General features: G+C 44.4%; 1 protein-coding gene across 1 annotated transcript in view; it reads right to left on the bottom strand.

Moving 5' to 3' along the window:
- Positions 1-22,429, bottom strand: part of raph1a (Ras association (RalGDS/AF-6) and pleckstrin homology domains 1a) — a 50,986-nt gene that overhangs the window by 6,121 nt on the left and 22,436 nt on the right. Inside the window, 13 exon segments of the mRNA XM_068734096.1 lie at positions 630-695; positions 809-930; positions 2,744-2,828; positions 3,780-3,854; positions 4,956-5,033; positions 12,576-12,650; positions 16,159-16,320; positions 16,322-16,339; positions 16,435-16,587; positions 17,658-17,900; positions 17,989-18,128; positions 18,247-18,355; positions 18,446-18,589. Of these exon segments, the coding sequence (XP_068590197.1) occupies positions 630-695; positions 809-930; positions 2,744-2,828; positions 3,780-3,854; positions 4,956-5,033; positions 12,576-12,650; positions 16,159-16,320; positions 16,322-16,339; positions 16,435-16,587; positions 17,658-17,900; positions 17,989-18,128; positions 18,247-18,355; positions 18,446-18,589 (1,470 nt within the window).

Genomic DNA, 22,429 nt, shown 5'->3' on the forward strand with positions numbered 1-22,429 from the left:
ATTCACCGCTGTGACTGAGGATTGCTCTTCTCACATTCATACCGATATCATCTGTTATTTCTACATGGATTTCATACAGCTTGGCTGTAGAGCGCCGTGGCAGCGGGAACATGATAGCGATAGGTAATGCAAGGCGTAAGACCGTTACTTAAAGGAAATGACCACTTGTATATCAAATACGCACCTCGTGTTACCAGGTCCAGAGAGTTTTAAATAGTACGGTTTTAACGATGAAGAACAGCGACTGGATGAATGAGACTAAACGGATGTCTTCATGTAGTTCTGCTGTTGTTAAATGGACCCTCGTTTGCTTCAATATCAAGACTTCTCTCTGTGTTTGGACTCTTCGTTCACCGTGGAAGCACGAGAGAAAATTGAGGAATTCATGTACAACACAATTAACATACAAAATGGTCATTTTGTGGGTTTAAGTATTCCTTTAACAGAATTAAATGGGCCATATAAAATCGGTGCGCTAGCTCAATGTGGAAGTGTGCCTCGGAACGCCATTTTCTTTCGCCATCGACGCCGGAAGACCACGACTGAGAGACGGGAACTTTTCTAGAGGATTTCAGGGTGAAGATGCGTTTGAGGAAGCAGTTGTGTGAAAGAGGAGGAAACAAACCAACCTCCAACAGAGCCTCTTTGTTTCTCTCAGCCATCTCACATGTCTCCTTCCGCCCCAACAAATAGTTCTGCAGCAGATGAGGGTTCGAGAGCGGTAAACAGACCACTGGTTAGTAATATGAATAAAACAAAAAACATCTGGATTATTTAACTAAACAGTGACCTTCTGTGCGGATCTCACCTGGGGGTTCTTGAACAGAGCATACTTCTCGATGCGTTCAGTGAACATCAGGCGGTTCTGGCTGTCTCTGGTCCAGTTCAACAGGTTCTCCACCAGGTTCTCATGATCCTCGAAGATCCGCTCTGCACAGAGTCAATGAGGAGTTTGAGTTTTATGTCGGCTCAAAAGCAGGAGAATCAATTTGAATGAGGAAAATACAGCTCGTTATTTTCAAGTTTTGGACACAATGTTCTGATGAACGCTGTCAAATATTAAGATTTCTGCACAAAACACAACCTTGTGTAATCCACATATAGAACCTTTTGTTTTATAAAGTTTTGAGTTTAGGTGTGTGGACATCCAGGCTTCTGTCTCTTTAAATTATAATCCAGGAAAGAGGCGGATGAACCCAAAAGTTATGGATCAAAGTTTAAAGTCTCTCATGCAAAAACAATACATTAATCAATGAAAACTAAAGTAATGACTACACAGAGAAATGTTGTGCATGAAGCACATATGAAGTAATACTATCTAAAGTAATTATGTTGCTCTTCAAAGCAGATGAGAAGTAGAAGTATCGCCGGTTTGCATTATTGTTCATTTAAGCATCTTATATTTATATTATATTGTTCTTGAGTTTTGCGAATGAAGGAAAGCTTGAACACTTTTTGCACCTTTTCTCTAAAAACATTTCTTCAGTCAAAGCCTTGATTCATGTGTTTTACTAGATTATATACTAGTAATACCATTATATAGTAAAATATATCACTATAACACCAAATACTGCTGCTTCTACCACTACTTTGCCAACAACTACTACTACTACTTATAATGTAAATAATTGTTCTCTTCCTTATGATAAAAATCATTATTATGTATTACTCTGTTGTTTCCTGTAGGGCAGAGGTCAGAGGTTAGGATCTGACAGGAAGTCAGTGTCTTGCCAAAGGGCACTCAGCAGGGAGCTGGTGGTGCTGGTGTGTGTATGGATATGTGTGTGTGTGTGTGTGTGTGTGTGTTTGTGTGTGCAGGGGTTTGGTGTCAAAAGAGGTATTCTCTTAATGAACACAGGGCCAATTTAAAACCTTCCTAAGGCCAAATTCTGGTCCTCAGCACAGGTTTATTTAGAAACCCACGTGGAGCAGATTTGTGTCAAACGAGGCCGAACGAGCTTCACTTATCTCTCTCTCTCTCTCTCTCTCTCTCTCTCTCTCTCTCTCTCATATATAACGTTGCTGAATGGCTGTTCAGCAGAAGCCCTGGAGATGTAGGTTAGATCACACGCATCGCTGCACCGGACCTACATAAAGACATGTGTGTGTGTGTGTGTGTGTGTGTGTTTGTCAAAGAGTGTTAAGTGGAGTTGAAGCTTGTAGTGCTGTGTGTGCTGGCGAACACACATTCCCCCCCCCAAGGGAGTGACAGTGTGTGTGTGTGTGTGTGTGTGTGTGTGTGTGTGTTCACATCTTTGTGTGGCTGGATATCTGTGCTGTCTGATAGTCGCTGCTGGGCACAATGTTGCAGACAAATAATAATTAGTAATAACGTGTCCTCGACACACACACACACACACACACACACACACACACGCACCTGGAAATCTATAATGTAAAAAGGTTGTGCTGGTAATGAACTTATTCAGGCTGACACTGGCTTTACTGTCGGAGCTGGTTAAGCCGTGTGAAATGATCATAAAAGGTATCATACTACATTTACACGCCGATCCTTTCAAAAGCTGGCTAATCCAATGACATCATCTAAGAGACGTTAATTATTAATTTAATCAGATGAAATATTAACCTCTACTCACTCACAGGATCTGTGCATTACTAGTTGGTGGGGGTGTAGAAAGAGAGGACAATTTGGCTGTTTCTTCCCCTTCAGACTGGTTTTGAGGTTCACGTGTGTGTGTGTGTGTGTGTGTGTGTGTGTGTGTGTGTGTGTGTGTGTGCTCACCCATCTGCAGCTCGTTGATGGTTTCCACCAGTGACCAGTCTGGACTGTAACCACAGTGAGATTTCTCCAGCAAACTGTCCAAAACCTGCACAACAGCAGACACTGTGAGCGTTACACTGAACTGACAGTACTACTACAGCTAATGATGCTAGTAATACTACGGCTAATGATGCTACAGTAGTACTACTACAGCTAATGATGCTAGTAATACTACAGCTAATGATGCTACAGTAGTACTACTACAGCTAATGATGCTAGTAATACTACGGCTAATGATGCTACAGTAGTACTACTACAGCTAATGATGCTAGTAATACTACGGCTAATGATGCTACAGTAGTACTACTACAGCTAATGATGCTACAGTAGTACTACTACAGCTAATGATGCTAGTACTACTACAGCTAATGATGCTACAGTAGTACTACTACAGCTAATGATGCTACAGTAGTACTACTACAGCTAATGATGCTAGTACTACTACAGCTAATGATGCTACAGTAGTACTATTACTGCTAATGATGCTAGTACTACTACAGCTAATGATGCTAGTACTACTACAGCTAATGATGCTACAGTAGTACTATTACTGCTAACGATGCTAGTACTACTACAGCTAATGATGCTACAGTAGTACTATTACTGCTAATGATGCTAGTACTACTACAGCTAATGATGCTACAGTAGTACTATTAATGTTGCCATAGTAGTACTATTACTGCTAATGATGCTAGTACTACTACGGCTAATGATGCTAGTACTACTACAGCTAATGATGCTACAGTAGTACTATTAATGTTGCCATAGTAGTACTATTACTGCTAATGATGCTAGTACTACTGCCTCTAATGATGCTACAGTCGTAGTACTGCTAGAACTAAAGATGTTAATACTACTACGGCTAATGATGCTAGTACTACTACCACTACTACTACTACTACTACTACTACTACTACTACTACCACTGCTAATGATGCTAGAGTCACACTATTACTACTACTAGTACACAGGTGTAATACCAGTCAAAGGGTCGCACCTGTCTGACTGTCTGTCTCTCGTCCACCATCATGGTCTTTGAGCTCTCGTCTGACAAATGGACGCGAATCACCAACTACAAAGAGAGAAAAGAAAACACAGATGATTATTATTATTATTTCCACATCTTTACTGGCAAGTTATGACCACTCAATGTCCAATTCTGGATTCATTGGTTGTGCATATTCTCTTACAATAATCCATTTCTCATCAATGGAGCTGCTTTGTGTCTAAGAGGCGTCGCGTCTCACTGAGCTCAGTGCGTTAAATATATAAACTACATCACTTTGACTTTTTCAGAGAGAAACAAACTCAGCAGCACGTGTGTTGAAGTCGTTTGGCTTGAACAATAAGTGAGTGATAATACATAATGGAGGTGTCCCAGTACAGCAATGCACTTCACACACACACACACACACACACACACACACACACACACACACACACACACACACACACACACACACAATGAACATTGTGAAATGCCAAGTCTACATTGGAATGTTTGCATGTTGGTTTGTTAACTTTGTGTATTTCAAACTTTATGACTTAATAATTGTTGTTAACTTGAGCATAAGCATTGTTTATACATCTGGCCATACCAGCCAACGAAATTAAAGTAATTCTCATGCTCATTAGAAATGAGGTTGAAGGAAATTAGAAGTCAAAAGACTGTTCACTGTCCTTCAAATGAAATGTGTGTGTGTGTGCGTGTGTGTGTGTGTGTGTATGTGTGTGTGTGTGTGTGTGTGTGAGTCAGAACAGTGCAGAAAGATGCACTGTCGCTTTTTTGACGCTTTGGATCAACATACAGACCATTAGAATCAGCAGGTAGCTGGTGTTCTGTTTCATTGTGTAATGAATCCAGGTCGTTAATCTCTCTCTGTCTGTGTGTGTGTGTGTGTGTGTGTGTCTGTGTGTGGGGGGGGGGAATTGGGACTTAACTTGCAATGGTCATTATGCTGAGTGCTGTGTGAGTGTGTGTGTGTGTGTGTGTGTGTGTGTTGACCCCAGCTGTTATTGACCAGAGCTTTCCATGTGGAGTAACACTGACCTGACCCAGAAAGCGAAGTCCACTGTACACGTGCCAGATACCGACACACACACGCGCACACACACACACACACACACACACACACACACACACACACACACACACACACACACACACAATCACCTTTTTGACCTGGGCCTCCTTGATCTTCTCCAGGGCGACTCGGATATTGTCTGCCTTCAGCTTGGCAGCCTGCTCCTCCTGCACAAACACACAAACACACACACACACACACACACACACACACACACACACACACACACGTTGACAACGGCGACAGAAAATACACACTGGTCAGTCAATACAAACCGACAGCATTGACGTCCCCATTCCTGCAACCCTTGCAATCCGTATTAAAGACACACACATGCACCGCTCTCACCTACCTGGTTCCTCCAACAGGAATTCATTTTTTTGTTTTTTACTTTCAGATGATTTCTCTCAAACCAACAACCCTTCTGTGTCTGCGTGTAGCCTCAAGCAAAACTACAATATCTGCTTTTTCAAAAATAAATAAAAGTAAAGAGTCTAGAAAATCCCATCGGCAGAGTTTGGACACAGTTCAGAGTGTTCCCAGTGTAGTCAGCTGGTTGTGCACATTGCTCCTGTTACTGTGAATATTGATCACGCTGCAGAGTGAAGGAAGAGCCGAGACAAGATGTCAAATATGAAGCAGCTTAGTCCCAACTAACACACAGGTGCATTGCCCGAGGAGCACAAACCGAGAGGAATCATCAGACACGTCTGGTCGGCAGCGCAAAACCAGCTTCTCCTCTTTCTCCTCTTCATAATCATAATCATCATCATCATCATCATCGATGTATTACTGTGACCGCAGGGGAATGCGACTGGATTATCGCTCCGATGCTACATGTTGGTAGATAGTCATTGTCTCTCTAAAGGATTATCCAAATTCCCCAAACACAAACGCACTCGAACTGGAGGCGATGCCAGAGTCTCTCTGCAGACGACGAACCGGAGGACGGATGGAGACGTGAGAAATTGTAGGAAAAAAAAGAATCCAGTCTGTTTTCCTCCGACAACTCAAGCGAAGCTGCGAGATCCTGCGATCGCAGCTTTCGGTTTTTCGATTCTGCACAAACACCCCCGGCTTGTCAGACTTTTTCGACGAAGCGATGGAGTTGAGATCATCAGCTGTGAGGAAAAAAAACACTAAGTGTGGAAGGAGGCGGCGGAGAAGGATGGACGGAGCAGAGTCAGACCGCCTTGAATCCAAGAGCCGGGAGCAAAAATAAGATGGAAAAATAAGAACTCGAGAAAGAATGATGGAAGATGAAGCTGAAATACTGACGGCTGACTACCTGATGTGTTTACACTGTGACTGAGCTGCAGGTTGACTAATCTAGTTAAACAGTCAAACAGGATGCTACCTTGTCCTGTCACATCCTCCCCGGCCGAGGGAGGTAGAGGGAATGAGAGGGAGAGAGAGGGACGTAGAGATGGACGCCGGTGGGGGAGGGGCACTTTTTTTTTTTTTTTTTTTTTTGCTGTGCCAACATACATGCAGAGGCACTGATCTCTTTATCTCAAGCTCTCATGCCCCGTCCTCTGAGTCTCTCTAGTCCTCTCTCTCTCCTCTTCTTCTTCTTCTTCTTCTTCTTCTTCTTCTTCTTCTTCTTCTTCTTCTTCTTCTTCTTCTTCTTCTTCTTCTTCTTCTTATCTGATTTGGTTTTCGTCCTCGGTTTGTCCTCGTCTCACTCTCTAATTCACTCTCTTAGTATGAAATCAATTTCAGGAAGTATCTCTAGTCTTCTTCACCCGAGGGTCTGAACGTCCGCGTATGGCCTCGCCGAGGTGCTCCACTTTAGCCGGTCAGATTACGAACACACACACACACACACACACACACACACACACACACACACAAGTGGGTCCATATTGTGAATGAGCGAAAGGGCAGAATGAAATGAAGATGATGGGGGATGAGGAAGAGGAGATTAACAGCCAATCTCCTTATCGGCACCCCCCCAAAACCCCCCGATGCAAACACGCACGCGCGCACACGCACACACACACACACACACACACACACACACACACACACACACACACACACACACACACACACACAGTCTGGAAGCAGCAGCAGCAGAGAATCCTGCAGCATAAGCTCATAAACAGCTTCATAATGACGAGCCTATGTTTTGTTGGTTGGGTTTAACGCCTGAGGATTTACATTAAAAGCAGTGAAGCAGCAAACGCGTAAGAATTAAGTGTGAATAAAAACCGGTGATGGCGTTTACATCTGAACAGACACAAAATCAGTTAATACATGAGGACAAATATACAGTTTGTTATTTATCGTGATATAATTTAATGTGTGCAGAAACATAATTGGCAACTCTTTCTATGTAGATGATGCATTTTAAACGTTACAATTAGCTTACAACATTTTACGTTTTCTTGCATAAATTTCACGATATTTTTATTACTTTACTTAAAGCAAATAATGACAACTTAGAGTGCCTTATAATCACATTATTATGCATTGTAACGAGATTAAAATAGATAATAAAACTATTATAATGCATTATAACTATGGGAATAATACACTATGATGTGACCATGAAGTATTGTGAAACTTGACCTTTTAAGTCATTATAAAATGCCTTATTATGTGTTATGATTGTTGTTAGAAGTTGAGCATTATGAATATTAATGAGTGCTTAGAACTACAATTATACAGCGCTTTAAACAAATTATAACGCATTATACATACGTTTATAATGAGTTATAGACATCGGCGTCATAGCAAGTGTCACCAAAACTATAAACAATATAAAACAAACTAAATATAGGTATGTACTGAACGCAACGGCGTAAATCCTACGTGTGTCTTTCATTCTTTTATAATGAAGGACACTGAAAAGACGGTAAAAGCAAATTCATTTATTTTTTTTTAGACGTTACATAAATCTAGCATTGTCAATTAGCAGCTATTACAGCACAGCCATTAGAATTACGTAACACCTGTTTGAGCTTCAACACACCTAAAATAATGTGGAGACGACAGGATTAAATTTAACAAAATATATTACATAACACATTATCCGCTGGGGCCTTTTAACAGATAATGACGTCTAAAAATATATATATATATATATAAATATATATTTATTAAACTGTTAGTGTTACAATGTGAAGGAGATAGTCCGGGTAGTCATGGAAACACCCGTCACACGACATTATTCTGTGTCGCGTCTGTTAGCATCCTAATGCTAACTGACGCTATATTCTACATCGTGTCAGTCAGCGTTCACAATTCCTTATCAACAGAATATCACGAGCCGGGAGCAGCTGGCTACGGACTGTCAGCTACCATCATCATCATCGTCTTCATCATCAACTTCATTATCACAGCCATCAGAACCATTAGTGCCCCCCCCCCCCCAACCCCCTCATCTCTGTCTTTAACCTCCTCATCATCACTCTGCTCAGGACTTTAACGTTTGATCTCCACACCTGTAACTGTAAATCTAGAGCCTCCATCACAATGAAACCAACCCCACACATGTTCTCTTCTCACATTATGAATTTAACATTAAAGTACGTTAGTGAGATTGTGAGACAATTAATTCATTTGTTCAATTTAATGGGCTTTATATCGGTTAAAAAAAATAAAATCCTTCTATCCCTTCAGAAAACCAATTAAACCCATTTATATATGAAAATCCTTTAATTCATCCATTAAGCCCAAATCTGTCTTTACCGGCATTATTTTGGATTTTCATTTGCAAAAAAAAACACGATTTTTTTTTTCCAGCAGTTTGCTTTCTGTCCCCCCCTCCCCCCCCCCCCCCACACACACACACACACACCCACACACCCACACACGACAGGGTTTTTCTTTGCCGCCCACCGACGCCATAATTTCCCATCTTGCTGCATAAACGTTTTCTCTCTCCCGTGTCATAGATATTCGGTTGACCTACATTATGGAGCCACTAAAAATAGATCCTGCCCAGGAAAGGTCCTGCATGCCTTTGAAGTTATAAAGGAGCGTGTCCCTCCTGGGCCGCCGTAGGCTCAAGACGGAGCGGACTGATGCGACTTATCGAGAGGCAGCAGGAGTGGGCCAGCAGAGTGTGTGTGTGTGTGTGTGTGTGTGTGGGTGGATTGCACTTATTGCTGAGGCAGAGTACCACTGACACAGAAAGCGTATGCTGTATGCAGAACTACACACACACACACACACACACACACACACACACACACACACACACACACACACACACACACTTACTGCATCTGTGCTCTGGAAGTCGAGTGCATGATTATTACACCCTTAACCAAATCACTGCTGCAGGAATTAGACTGGGGCCCCGTAATCTGCCTGGAATCTCAGGGGGCCCCTCTAATCTGAGGCCACAACTTGAAGCCCAAATTGCAAAAAAAAAAAACTGCAGGAAGGAAACAGTGGAAGACGATAAGATGGGGGTCATCTTAGCTCCGCGGCTGTAAAAGCCGGATTTGAAGCCAAACGGCAGCTGCTCTGAAATAAATGCAATTTAAACGTTAAACATTAATCTGACTGCATTTACTTCATTTGGACCCACTGGGCCTAGACCGATGTCTGGAGCCAGAATTGCACTGTTACTAAAAATCAAATCCGGTGGAGCATCCGTGGGGGAAAAAAAGTCTGCCGAGAACAGCGATCACTGCAGGATTATATCAAACTATGAGCTTTAAAACAGAGGCCTGCTGGGCTCCGCTTTTGATCCAAAACTCATTTTATTTCCTCTGAGGTTTGGAAAGACGCGCTTTTTCTCTCCACAGGTTGATAAAAATGAGCAGATTTACAAGTATATGGGCTGCCGTTACAAAGACAGCAAGAGCTAAGAACTCCAAACGAGACGGCCCATTGCCAGCCAGCCGCTGCGCGTGTGTGTGTGCTGCACGTGTGTGTGTGTGTGTGTGTGTGTGTGTGTGTGTGTGCTGCACATGCGTGTATACATGATTCTACAGGGAATCACCGTCTTTCTGCCCCAAAGAAGATTATCCCTGCAGAACTGGCACATTCCTCTAACATCCAATCAAACGGCCTCATCTTCTCTGTCATCCAATCAAATCATGACATTGCTGATCCAATCAGAATAAAGCCTGCTTACTTACTCTCCTTCTAATGCCCACACACACACACACACACACACACACACACACACACACACACACACACACACACACACACACACACACACTCTCAAAGAGATAAATCAAACTGTGCCTTTAGCCATAAAGGAGCCTACCGTTTTAGCTTAAGAGCAGCAGAGACTCTAATGAACATGACAGTCATGTTATCAATGCGAGGACTTTGATGTGCATTACGCAGCGCGGCCTCAGAGATGATGACATTTTTCGATTAAACCTCCTCAAAATTGCGACATCGAGCAGAGCCGAGGGAGAGCTGACCTCCACCGGCATCCCGATCTGGGTTGAACAACATCACCAACAACAACAACAACAACAACAACAACAACAACAGGAGCTGCAGCTAGTCCCATCACTCTCCCATTGACTGGCGTCAGCTAGCACCAGCTTTATCTACTAGACTCCATTACAGCAGCTGGCTGAGCTCCAAACACTCATTACCAAACAGAACAAATCAAGGCTGCTTAAGAACAACAAACTGCCCACTGAAACCTATACACTGCAAATGAAATGCTACAAAGTACAAACCACACACTACAAGCTATACCGCACCTTGCACACTGCAAGAAGACACTTCAAACTGCATGCTACAAACTGCATGCTACAAACTAAACACTGCAAACTAGAGGCTTCAAGGTAGATGCTGAAAACTACACACTGCATGTTGCACACTGCAAACTAAATGCTGCAAACGTCAGGCTGCAAACGTCAGGCTGCAAACGTCACGCGACAAACGTCAGGCTGCAAACGTCACGCTACAAACGTCACGCTACAAACTACACTCTACAAACTGCAAACTACACACTACAAACTACACGCTACAAACTGCAAACTACACGCGGCAAACGTCACGCTACAAACTACACGCTACAAACTACACTCTACATGCTACAAACTACACGCTACAAACTACACGCTACAAACTACACGCTACAAACTACACTCTACACGCTACAAACTACACGCTACAAACTACACGCTACAAACTACACGCTACAAACTACACTCTACACGCTACAAACTACACGCTACAAACGTCACGCTACAAACTGCAAACGTCACACTGCAAACAACACATGGCAAACTCCACACACTGAACCTGAACGTTGACATTTTTGAGAGTCTGAGAAATAGTGCATAGTTTTTACTACCAAATTAGAAATGATGAGTTTTGATTTCGGATGGTTTCCCAATTCTGCCGAAGTCAGAAGATGAACGCAGACACAGAAGCGCTGCCTCTCACACTTACCTGTTACTCACAAAACACCAGCGAGTAAATCCAACAGCATCTTCCCCCAAAACACTTCACAACAAGCAGACGGCGTTGCCGAAGCAGCCTTACGGCACGATCACACGAGGCTGGAACCGTACCTCTGTATTGTCTCAATCAGGTGTGACAAACACATGGTTAACAGACACAACAGATCAGTTGGGCCTTTAGTGGTCGAGTAGCAAACCACACAAAGGTTAACCCAGCAGGGCTCTCCAATTAAAAAAAAACTAAACTTGGTATGTTCTCATGGTGCTGGCAGAAGTTTTTGCCTCTGCATTCAGAATGAGTCCCGTGTGATCGCATCCTCGTAAGACTCTTCAGTCACATAACAGTCACACATCAACACACACACACACGGAGTCATGCCTCTTCTCAGTCTTAAAGCGAAACCTTCATGCAGAGCGACGGAGAGAGGGACTACTTTCTCCCCACAGATGCTCACAGGTGAACACAGTAACGGTCAGGTAGTCACAGAGCTTTACAGACGAGAGGCTCAACACAGGCACACGTGATGACTACTGTCTGTAACGGTATTCATTAGACATTTGATGACCTGCTCCATCATACAGTTCATTATTAACATTCTAAGCTCCGTTTAGTAACTCAACACTTAAGCATGAATCTGTCAAGACTCAGAACAATCTACTTTTGTGCCCCACTATGAATCAAACAAAGTGCAAAGTATGTATATTCTATATGTAAAGCATAACGCAAGACTCAGCATTAACGCTTCCCCCCGGGGGAAGTCAACTCTGTGTTTGGGGAAGTGGAACGTGTTATGCAATAAATGTGGATGTCCATATTCTAGGATCAGCAGATCAGCGTTAATGCTTCCCAGTCGCCGATCCCTGATAATACCCCCCAAAAGATATGTAACAAAAATACAATACCCTGAATAATGGATTACTCTGTGCTCTACAAAAAGGTCTTTACATTTTGTTCACACGTGTTTAAATGCGTTTTATTGATATTACACTGCATCGCCGCCGCTCTCTGTAAAGCTTTGGGATTACACACCGGCATGCTGCAGCCACATGGCACTGTGCATCACACACACACACACACACACACACACACACACACACACACACACACACACACACAAACTGCCCACTCGTCAACACTACCGAGGAGGATATAGCAAAAGAGGAAGGTGGAAAGAAGTTCACGTTCATGCCGGGAAGAACGCTCTGATTCTTGCTTCATGCATGGAGATACAAAGGTGGGGGTGGGGGGGGGGGGGGGGGGGGGGGGGGTGGGGGGTGGTGGCTGCCATGCAAGAGGAGAGGAGGGGGCGTCACCTTGGTCAGCAGGTGGGACGGTTTCCCTGCTATGTTTCTCAGAATCAGAGAGGTTTCCCTGTCCAGATAGGAGTGCTTTAAAGAGAGAGAGAGAGAGGGAGAGAGGGAGAGAGAGAGAGACAGAGAGAGAGAGAGTCCTGGTGAAGTAATCTGGTGCTTGATTGACAGTTTAGCAGAAAGCCGTGTGGTGAAGCAGAAGCAGAAACCTGTGAAAGGAGAGCTGCACACACTGAATATAAAACACATTACGGTCGTGGTACAGGTACGCTGGGAAGGAGAGGACATGTTAAAAAACACACACACACACACACACACACACACACACACACACACACACACACACACACGTTAACCAACAGGTGTTATGAAGTCATTCACAGCTGGTTTCCACCCAGACTGAGATCTCGAGGAAACCACCTGAAGGAGGACAGTTTGTGATGCAGAGCAGGACACCAGACAGATTTCTATTCATTATTAATACGTTACATTATTGACTACACTAGATCATATTTCCTGGTGAATTCCACAGGCATGAGATAAAACTGTGGCCGGCTGAGCTTTATATAATCCCACATACGTGCACATGCTGTGAGTCACCGGTTCACCCTGAGCTGGTTCTGACTGGACAGACCGGGGTCCAGCATCAGAGCCTCGCTGGGTTCTACCGTTCACACCGGAGACTTTGAGAGGCCAAGAGTGAGAAACAGGTTTCCTTTAAGACTCCAGATTGCTTTTTCTTTATTTCAGACAAATCTTTAATAATCTCGTGAGTGAGTGTGTGTGTGTGTGTGTGTGTGTGTGTGTGTGTGTGTGTGTGTGTGTGTGTGTGTGCGCTTCAATCTCTAGAAACCATTTTATAGAAAGCATTAGTTCTCTCTTGATAACCACAGATTAAAAATAATATTTAGGTCACACACACACACACACACACACACACACACACACACACACACACACACACGATTACAGCCAGCTTTTTCCTTTGGCTAAGATCTGACCAACGTTATCTAAGTGTGTGTGTGTGTCCCCTCTAGGACACATTAATAAGAACAGAGAGCTGATGATAAATATGGTTTCAGCACACAGTCGTCCACCATCTTTACTAACGGCTCTTCTTCGTCGTCATGGCGATCAGGACGCTCGGTAAAGAGGCGTTGCTTGTTAATGAAGCGGCGCTTGCTCGTTCCAACCTCGGCCGCCGACCCCGGTAAGTGACAATGATGGCGGCCGGCAGTACGACCCTCAGGCCTGTTCCCCAGAACGGTCCAGATGGACGAGTAATGGTCTTAAATGGGAACTGGACCTTGTGCCCCAGACCTATTACAGCCCAGTCAAAAGCATGCCAGTGACAACCAATGTGGTCCCAAAATAAATAAATTATATATATATATATATATATATATATATATATATATATATATATATATATATATATATATATATATATATATATATATATATATATATATATATATATGAGATAGCATGTTGTGACACGGCGCTACTCTGATCATCAACACTGATGACTTGTTCCTGCCCTTTAAGACACACAGTGAGTGTGTAGAGGAGGACAAAGACTTCAGCAGTCCCAGAGTCTAATGAGCTGGACTCATGGGAGCAGAGCTCTGGACAAAATACACCGAGTGCATCTCATCCTTCTCTTTTTGTTTCCACTCTCCTTCTCCATTTGTTTCCTCTCTCCTTCTCTATTTGTTCCCTCTAACCCTTCTCTTTTTGTTTCCTCTCTCCTTCTCTATTTGTTTCCTCTTTCCTTCTCTTTTTGTTTCCTCTTTCCTTCTCTATTTGTTTCCTCTCTCTCCTTCCCTTTTTGTTTCCTCTCTCCTTCTCTTTTTGTTTCCTCTCTCTCCTTCCCTTTTTGTTTCCTCTCTCCTTCTCTTTTTGTTTCCTCTCTCCTTCTCTTTTTGTTCCCTCTCTCCTTCTCTATTTGTTTCCTCTCTCCTTCTCTATTTGTTTCCTCTCTCCTTCTTTATTTGTTTCCTCTCTCCTTCTCTTTTTGTTTCCTCTTTCCTTCTCTTTTTGTTTCCTCTAATCCTTCTCTATTTGTTTCCTCTCTCCTTCTTTTTGTTTCCTCTAATCCTTCTCTATTTGTTTCCTCTCTCCTTGTTTACTCGCTCTCCTTCTCTCCTTTTTTCATCACTCCTTCTCGTTTCCTCTCTCCTTCTCTTTTTGTTTCCTCTCTCTCCTTCTCTTTTTGTTTCCTCTCTCTTTCTCTCCTTGTTTCTTATCTCCTTCTCTATTTGTTTCCTCTCTCCTTGTTCCCTCTCTCCTTCTCTTTCCTGTCTCTGTGTCACTCTTTGCTTCACTCCGTTACTCTCCATCACCCCCCCCCTCTCCTCTTCATCCTCTCTGGTCATGGTGCTGACTCACTCTGGCCTCTCATCTCATTATTATAATGTTCTTCATTCCCTTCTCAGACTTGCTGTAGTGTGTGGGTGTGTGTGTGTGTGTGTGTGTGTGTGTGTGTGTGTGTGTGTGTGTATGCCCTGGATGAATTTGGAGCATCAACCCAGCTTCCTTCTCACTGAGCAGGGTTTGTGTCTGCAGTGCAGCTCGGTACCAGCGAGGCTTTGGGTTAAACATCCGTCAGCAGCCTCCGGGGTCTCAAGGAAAAGTGGGATTGAGGTTTAAAAGCGAAAAGACGTAAAAATGACTAAAAACCGTTATGAGCTCTTTTTGGGCATTTCATTCTGCTCACATTTGTTTGCGAGCAAAGAAGCAAATTGTTCACATCTGACTACTCGGGTGATTCAGGGACGATTATGACCAAGCTTTCCCTTTTCAGTGTCCTCTGGGACAGAAGAACGGAGCGTTTTTTTTTATTATCTTAAAAGAACCGAAGAAACAGCCTGAAGCGACACAAACCACTGCAACGCTCACACCACATGAAATACAATCTCAAGAGCGTGTGGACCGAGATCTGCAGCTCATGCAAGCAACACAACTGATTTAACGATGATTACAACTGGTAAAGAGGGACTTGAAGCCTAAAAGGACATTAGAAATGCAAGTTGTCGCAAAATCATCAGTAATATTTTACAACACCATGGTTTTAAATCTTTAAAGTGGCAGCAGACAAGCTTTTTGCTTCAACTTATCATCACGAAGTAAATGTTTATTGCACAATGGAATGGTTATGGAATAATGACGCCTCGTTTTCTGTAGAAATACGAGGCGTAAAAAGATCATTTTTCTATATTTACAGCACAAAGTAAGTGCGTCCACCATCGTGCAACCAAAACAGGAAGCAATGAGAACAGCCAGCACCAGCTCCATCGGGTATTAGACGGAGCCGCGTGCTGATTTGCATATTGGTGGCGTCATCGCTCATCATTTGCATGAAGTTGACCACTTTAAATGATGTCTTCCAGTATTCCAGCCTGAATACAAACCTAGTGAGCCAGAGAAGCTTTTTATTGATGAGTGTTGCTGCTTTAAAAGCTTTTGACAACCCGCTGCCTGGAGGATGAAGAATCCAAACGACACAAACAGCAGGAAGTGAAGTAGATGTGAAGCAAACGGAGGATCATCCGAACTCATTCATCCCTTTTTATCGCTCATGTACCTCCGTGTGGGGATGACCGTGACCGGCTCCGGCAGCAGAGGGCAGCACCGAGGGCTGCTGACCGTCCGGTTCATTGGAGCGAAGGACGCTGTCCAACGAGTCCATGGAGGAGGCGGAGTTAACAGAGACGCCGGACGCCGAGGTGACGGAGGAGCGGGAGGAGGTGAACGATGGAACGCGCCTAAAAGAGGAGAAAAGGAAAGTTTGCATTTATTTTTATTCATAAACTGTGAAAAGGAATCATAAAGGAAGAAAAAAAAGGGCCGCTTAGTCTACCTCGTGTTCGCTGACCGTGCCGACGGATCCCGTGCGCCGGTGCTGCCGCTGAGACGATCCGGGCCGTCGCATCGTGGCCGACGTGTAGGAGGAGGCGGAGCTGAGGGAGTGCGAGGAGGTCTGACGGGCGGCTTCATCCATGCTGAGAGACGCCTGGTGGGTGAGCAGAGCGCGGAGGGGTTAAGGTTCGGGCTCAAAACCTCAGACCAAGCGAACACAAATGGGCACGGAAAAAAGTTTCAGCACACGATTACAACATTTTGTTTCCTCTCTCCTTCTCTATTTGTTTCCTCTTTCCTTCTCTATTTGTTTCCTCTCTCCTTCTCTTTTTGTTTCCTCTCTCCTTCTGTCCTTGTTTCATCACTCCTTCTCTTGTTTCCTCTCTCCTTCTCTCTTTGTTTCCTCTCTCCTTCTCTCTTTGTTTCCTCTCTCCTTCTCTTTTTGTTTCCTCTCTCCTTCTCTTTTTGTTTCCTATAATCCTTCTCTATTTGTTTCCTCTCTCCTTCTCTTCTTGTTTCCTCTCTCCTTCTGTCCTTGTTTCATCACTCCTTCTCTATTTGTTTCCTCTCTCCTTCTCTTTTTGTTTCCTCTCTCCTTCTCTTTTTGTTTCCTCGAATCCTTCTCTAATTGTTTCCTCTCTCCTTCTCTTCTTGTTTCCTCTCTCCTTCTGTCCTTGTTTCATCACTCCTTCTCTTGTTTCCTCTCTCCTTCTCTTTTTGTTTCCTCTAATGCTTCTCTATTTGTTTCCTCTCTCCTTCTCTTTTGTTTCCTCTAATCCTTCTCTATTTGTTTCCTCTCTCCTTCTCTATTTGTTTCCTCTCTCCTTCTCTTTTTGTTTCCTCTAATCCTTCTCTATTTGTTTCCTCTCTCCTTCTCTTTTTGTTTCCTCTCTCCTTCTCTTTTTGTTTCCTCTAATCCTTCTCTTTTTGTTTCCTCTCTCCTTCTCTTTTTGTTTCCTCTAATCCTTCTCTTTTTGTTTCCTCTCTCCTTCTCTTCTCCTCTCCTCTGATGATTACAACATCAGCACCACCATTGAGGAGGCACAACAAAAACTACAAAATATCACAACACTAAGACACGATTGGGTTTAGCCGTGACGTCATCTTGAAGGCCTTCTGTCATAAAACAAGGGTCATTGAGGGACGCGAGTAATGAAGGATGGATACGACGAGAACGAATGTCCCGAAACCCTCGTCCACACATGTCGCTGACAAAACAAACACCTTCTCCAGCTGGGCGGTGATGTCGTCAAGACTGAAGTTGGAAGCCAGCGCCGCTCTCCCATGAGGCCCGGCGGGAGCTCTGACGGTGCCGGCGGGGGACGCTCTAGCGCTGCTGCTGCTGCTGCTCGCCCCGCTGCTGCCGCCTCCGCCGCTAACACTGTTGCTACCGCTGCCGCCGCCGCCGCCTCCTCCTCCTGCTGGCTGCTGCCGGCTACTGCGCCCGGCTGGAGGCTTCTGACGGACCTGGAGACGGAGAGAAGGAGCTTAATTCTTCACATTTGCCTCGTCAGATATGGATTATGCATAGACGTGTGAACGTGCGCGCGCCTACCTTGGTGTCGGTCAACCCCAGGCGAGCCATGCTGCCGATGCTGTTGGGCTTGGCGTTGACGGTGCTGAGCTCCTGCTCGATGGAGCAGAGGTCCGCCATGAGAGCGTCGAGGTCCACGTTCTCGCCCTGATTCAACGCCTCTGCGGACACGGAGACACCAAAACGTGTGAGACGTGGAGGAAAAAAAGAAAAAAGAGAGAAAGAGAGAGACGGAGACAGAGCAGCAGCAGAGGAAACGTCAATCGAACCGTGTCTGACCGTTGATGTTGTAGATGGAGAACCTGTAGGAGAAGTTGGCCATGTTGGTCTCTTGTCTGAGGGGAGCTTTCTGCTGAGGGGGTGGCTCCGGCCGGCTGTCATCCAGACTCTGAACAGACACACCGTATTACAACTTCTGCAATGGCAACAGGTGACATTTTCTGTGGGTCGTGCAGATCAGCGGCGGAACCTCCCTTACTTTGTGTACCTGCGTGAGTTTGTCCAGCTCTCCCAGCCAGGCTCCAAACATCTTATCCAGGTCCTGGTCCTCCTTGTCGCTGTCCTCCTCTTCCTCCTCCCCGTCCCCCCTGACCTCCACCTCCTCGTCTGACAGCTGATCCATCTAAAAGAGGAGACAAAAAAGGGACAGAGACGCTGGTTAGTTCTTGTGCCGTTTCAGGGCAGAGTGTGATCGCTCAGCTCCACCTAGTGGCCGACAGTCTGCACTACATCCCACGCTACATTCTAAATTCATTTCTTTTGCCTCTCTGTGACGTAAACAGCAGAAAAGGATGCTTCAACTCCACGGATCAGAAGCATCACAAGCAGCAACGACAGAGGGGGTCAAAGGTCACAACATCTTGACGACACTGGGATCGATCGACCGCAAATCCACATCGGAGGACTTCCTAGAGCTTCTTGGCGCACCCTTGAAAGATGTAATAAAAAAAAGAACAATAAAAGCCCGTTTGTGACCGATCACAGCTTGGTGGGAGTCATTAAACTGTGACAGATGGACAGAAGCGGGACACGACAGCAGGAATTCAACAGTTAAAGAGACAGAGTCCAGATGTATTCTGGCTTCGTATGATTTTAAAGCATTTTAAGTACTTTTTTTTTTTTTAGAAGCCAGAGACGTGGGAGACGTCGGTCCACCGTACAGGTTACACTTTGTTCCAGAGTGAAGACAAATATAGAGAACTTCTTCCCCAGATTATTATCAATATCCATGATCCCCAGTTGACGGGGATTGTCGGGCCACAGGAACCGCTCGTCCTCACTGTGTGTCATTCTGCACATTTCAGAAATGTTGCTGCCCAATGGGTTTTGTGCTGACGCAGAGAATAATGTTGAACATCTTCATAACTATAAAACACTTCACTTAAAAATCTTGATTCTAACAGGGTCAAGGAATGCGAAGACAGAGTGTTCTGTGATTCACAACCTAAAACAAAATAATAACATGATTTATAAGGAAAGAATACAGGAAGCATGACAAGGAACATTCAGGGGAAAGGTTATGAGAGATTAAGACTGTGTGTGTGTGTGTGTGTGTGTGTGTGTGTGTGTGTGTGTGTGTGTGTGTGTGTGTGTCTGTGTAGACTGTTTATGTAACTACACTGAGAACAATCAACACACTTTTGGAGTGTTGCTGTGATTAATGACGGCAATAATGATCCTTCACTAAGACACACACACACACACACACACACACACACACACACACACACACACACACACACACACACACACACACACACACACACAAAGAGATAAATCACAGACACACACAGCAGCAGTTGAATTCTTCTGTGGTGACAGCGAGGAGGAACTGTTTTTCACTGTATCATGACGATGATGATGATGATGATGATGATGATGATGATGATGTAACACATGATTTATCAGAGTACAAACTTCTGGAAGTGAATTCTACTGAAAGCGTAGTGCTTGAAAAGCAAACTTCTCCTTGTCCTGGTCTGACCGTGTGAATGAAGCCATAATTGAACTTAAATGCAGTGACATTACACTTACTCCGCTTCTTGCTGAGCGTAAAGAAGGAAAGCGCTAGCGTAGCTCTCTCTCCCAAAGATAACAAAAACAAGCAGCTCCCTGCTCCGAAAGTGAAGCGAACGAACGTAAAATTATGGTTTCAAGTGGGATTATAATGCTGGACTACGTTTGTCATCATCCACGAGGATTTATTTAAACCTTCGGACAGAAACAGGCTTCTGGTTAGAGCGTGCTTCCAGGCCTTATGCTAAGCTAAGCTAACCATCTCCTGGTTATAGTTTCATATTTCACATACAGATAAAGAGAGCGACGTCATATCTCATCTAAAGTGGATTTACCAAAATGTCAAACTATTTCTTTAATGACAAAAAGCATTTTCAGTTTTCTTGTGTCGCTGGATTAACTACTCTAAAATATCTCCAAGTATGACAAAAAGTCCATCAAACCTCCTTTTGTCTCTGCGTACAAGTCAACAACAATCTTTATTTTAAGACATAAAGAGGTATATAAGACAGCTGCTATGGCAGCATCAGTAATGTAATCAATCTCCTCCTCCCTCCCGTGTGCTCCACTTCCCTCTACTCTCCTCCCTTCTCTCCTCACCTCCTCCTTTTCCCCCCCTCTCCTCCAGGTCCCCACCCAGCCGACCCCAGAGCACTCTGCCCAGGGCACGGCGTGCTATTCCTGGGTAGCCGCTTTGTCGTCCCGTCCCTCTCTGGGGAGAGAGACTGCTAGCCAACACACACACACACACACACACACACACACACACACACACACACACACACACACACAAGATTAGAGAGCAGAATGTCACCCACCCACATACAAACACATTGAATAACACACACACACACACACACACACACACACACACACACACACACACACACACACACACACACGCTGAGGAGCGGCGCTACAATTAGATCCCTGTGGTTAGCAAGGTCTGTCATTTAGACCGGAGGATAGGGCGAGAGTGTGTGTGTGTGTGTGTGTGTGTGTGTGTGTGTGTGTGTGTGTGTGTGTGTGTGTGTCTCTCACAGCTGCGCTCTTGTACAACAATCTGCCGTCTCCACGCAGGGCGAAGGTTTCGATGCCGGCCAACAAAATGAACCTTTTTTTTTCTTCTTCGCATCAATCATTGATTAGTTCAACTTCAGCAAAATCTGAGACGGCGGAAAAGTTTAAAGCTGCACAAATCGATATGTTCCTACTGATAATTGATCGAGTCAATAGTCCTGGTTCTCTGAGTGACACCTTGAGGTGGTCTGCTATACACCTGGAGTGAAATTATGTTGTAACTATGGACCATTTCCTCTAAAATCCCATCAGAAATTAGACAAATTGTCTCATGAATGAGATTTTGAAGGGGCTTTTATTTTGAAATGCTACATCAGAATGTCCCGGTTCTCTCCGAGCGACACCTGTTGCTCGTAAACGGTCGTAATTCTGCAGAACTCGTGCGTCGATTTTTGGTGCCGTTAACATTTTTTTTGATTCAGTTTTCAAAGCTCGCTAATCTTCAGGGCGCTTCTGTTGCCAACGCCTTCCTGCATATTTCCGATGGCGTCGGCTGTAAAGGAGTCTATACTGGCTGCTGCTCAGCCGTGTATCAGATAGCAGTCGAATGCACCACCAGTCAAACAGAGCTGAGACAGCAAGTCGTAGTGATGGGCTATAAGTGCAGAGTGTGTGTGTGTGTGTGTGTGTGTGTGTGTGTGTGTCCAAAGTAAACAGTAATTACTTTGCTGCTGCTGCAGCCACACTCCTCCTGTCTGTCACACTGAAACCATGCAATCATACTCCCATCCTTCACTCCTCCCTCGTCTCCTCAGTGTTTCTTTCCCTTCTTCCTCGTCTATTACTGTTTTCTTCTCTCCCGCTTTCTCTCCTTCCCTACTCTCTTACTCCCCCGTCTCCCTCCTCTCCTTCACTTCACCTCTCCCCTGTCTTAATAAGAGGGAGTGAGACGATAAACACCAAAACGTATCACTGCAGCTTCTTCACCTCCTGTGGCAACGACAGAGGAGAGGAAGAGACATTAGTAGACGAGAGGAGACAAGAGGACAGGAAGAGAGAAGTGACAAGAAGACACAAGAGGAGAGAAGATAGGAGAAGAAAAAAAGAGACAAGAGGAGACAGGGGAGAGGAAAGGAGATGAAAAAAGGAGATAATAGAAGGAAAGGAGAGGCGATAAAAAAGGAGACAAGAGGACAGAAAAGAGGATACAATAGGAGAGGAGATTGAAAGGGAGGAGACAAGAGCAGAGAAGAGGAGATGAAAAGGGAAGACAATAAATGGAGAGGAGACAAGAGAAGGAAAGAGGAGACATGAGGAAATGGAGAGGAGAAATGGAGAGGAGATAAGAGAAGGAAGAAGGAGAGAAGAGGAGATAAAAAAAGAGAGGAGACAAGAGGAGAGGAGATAGGAGGAGAAAAGAGACGAC

This window comes from Cebidichthys violaceus, unplaced genomic scaffold (genome assembly GCF_023349555.1).
Source record: "Cebidichthys violaceus isolate CVI_PGR_0920_01 unplaced genomic scaffold, fCebVio1.0.p SCAF_61, whole genome shotgun sequence".
In the NCBI taxonomy this organism is placed as follows: Eukaryota; Metazoa; Chordata; class Actinopteri; order Perciformes; family Stichaeidae; genus Cebidichthys; species Cebidichthys violaceus.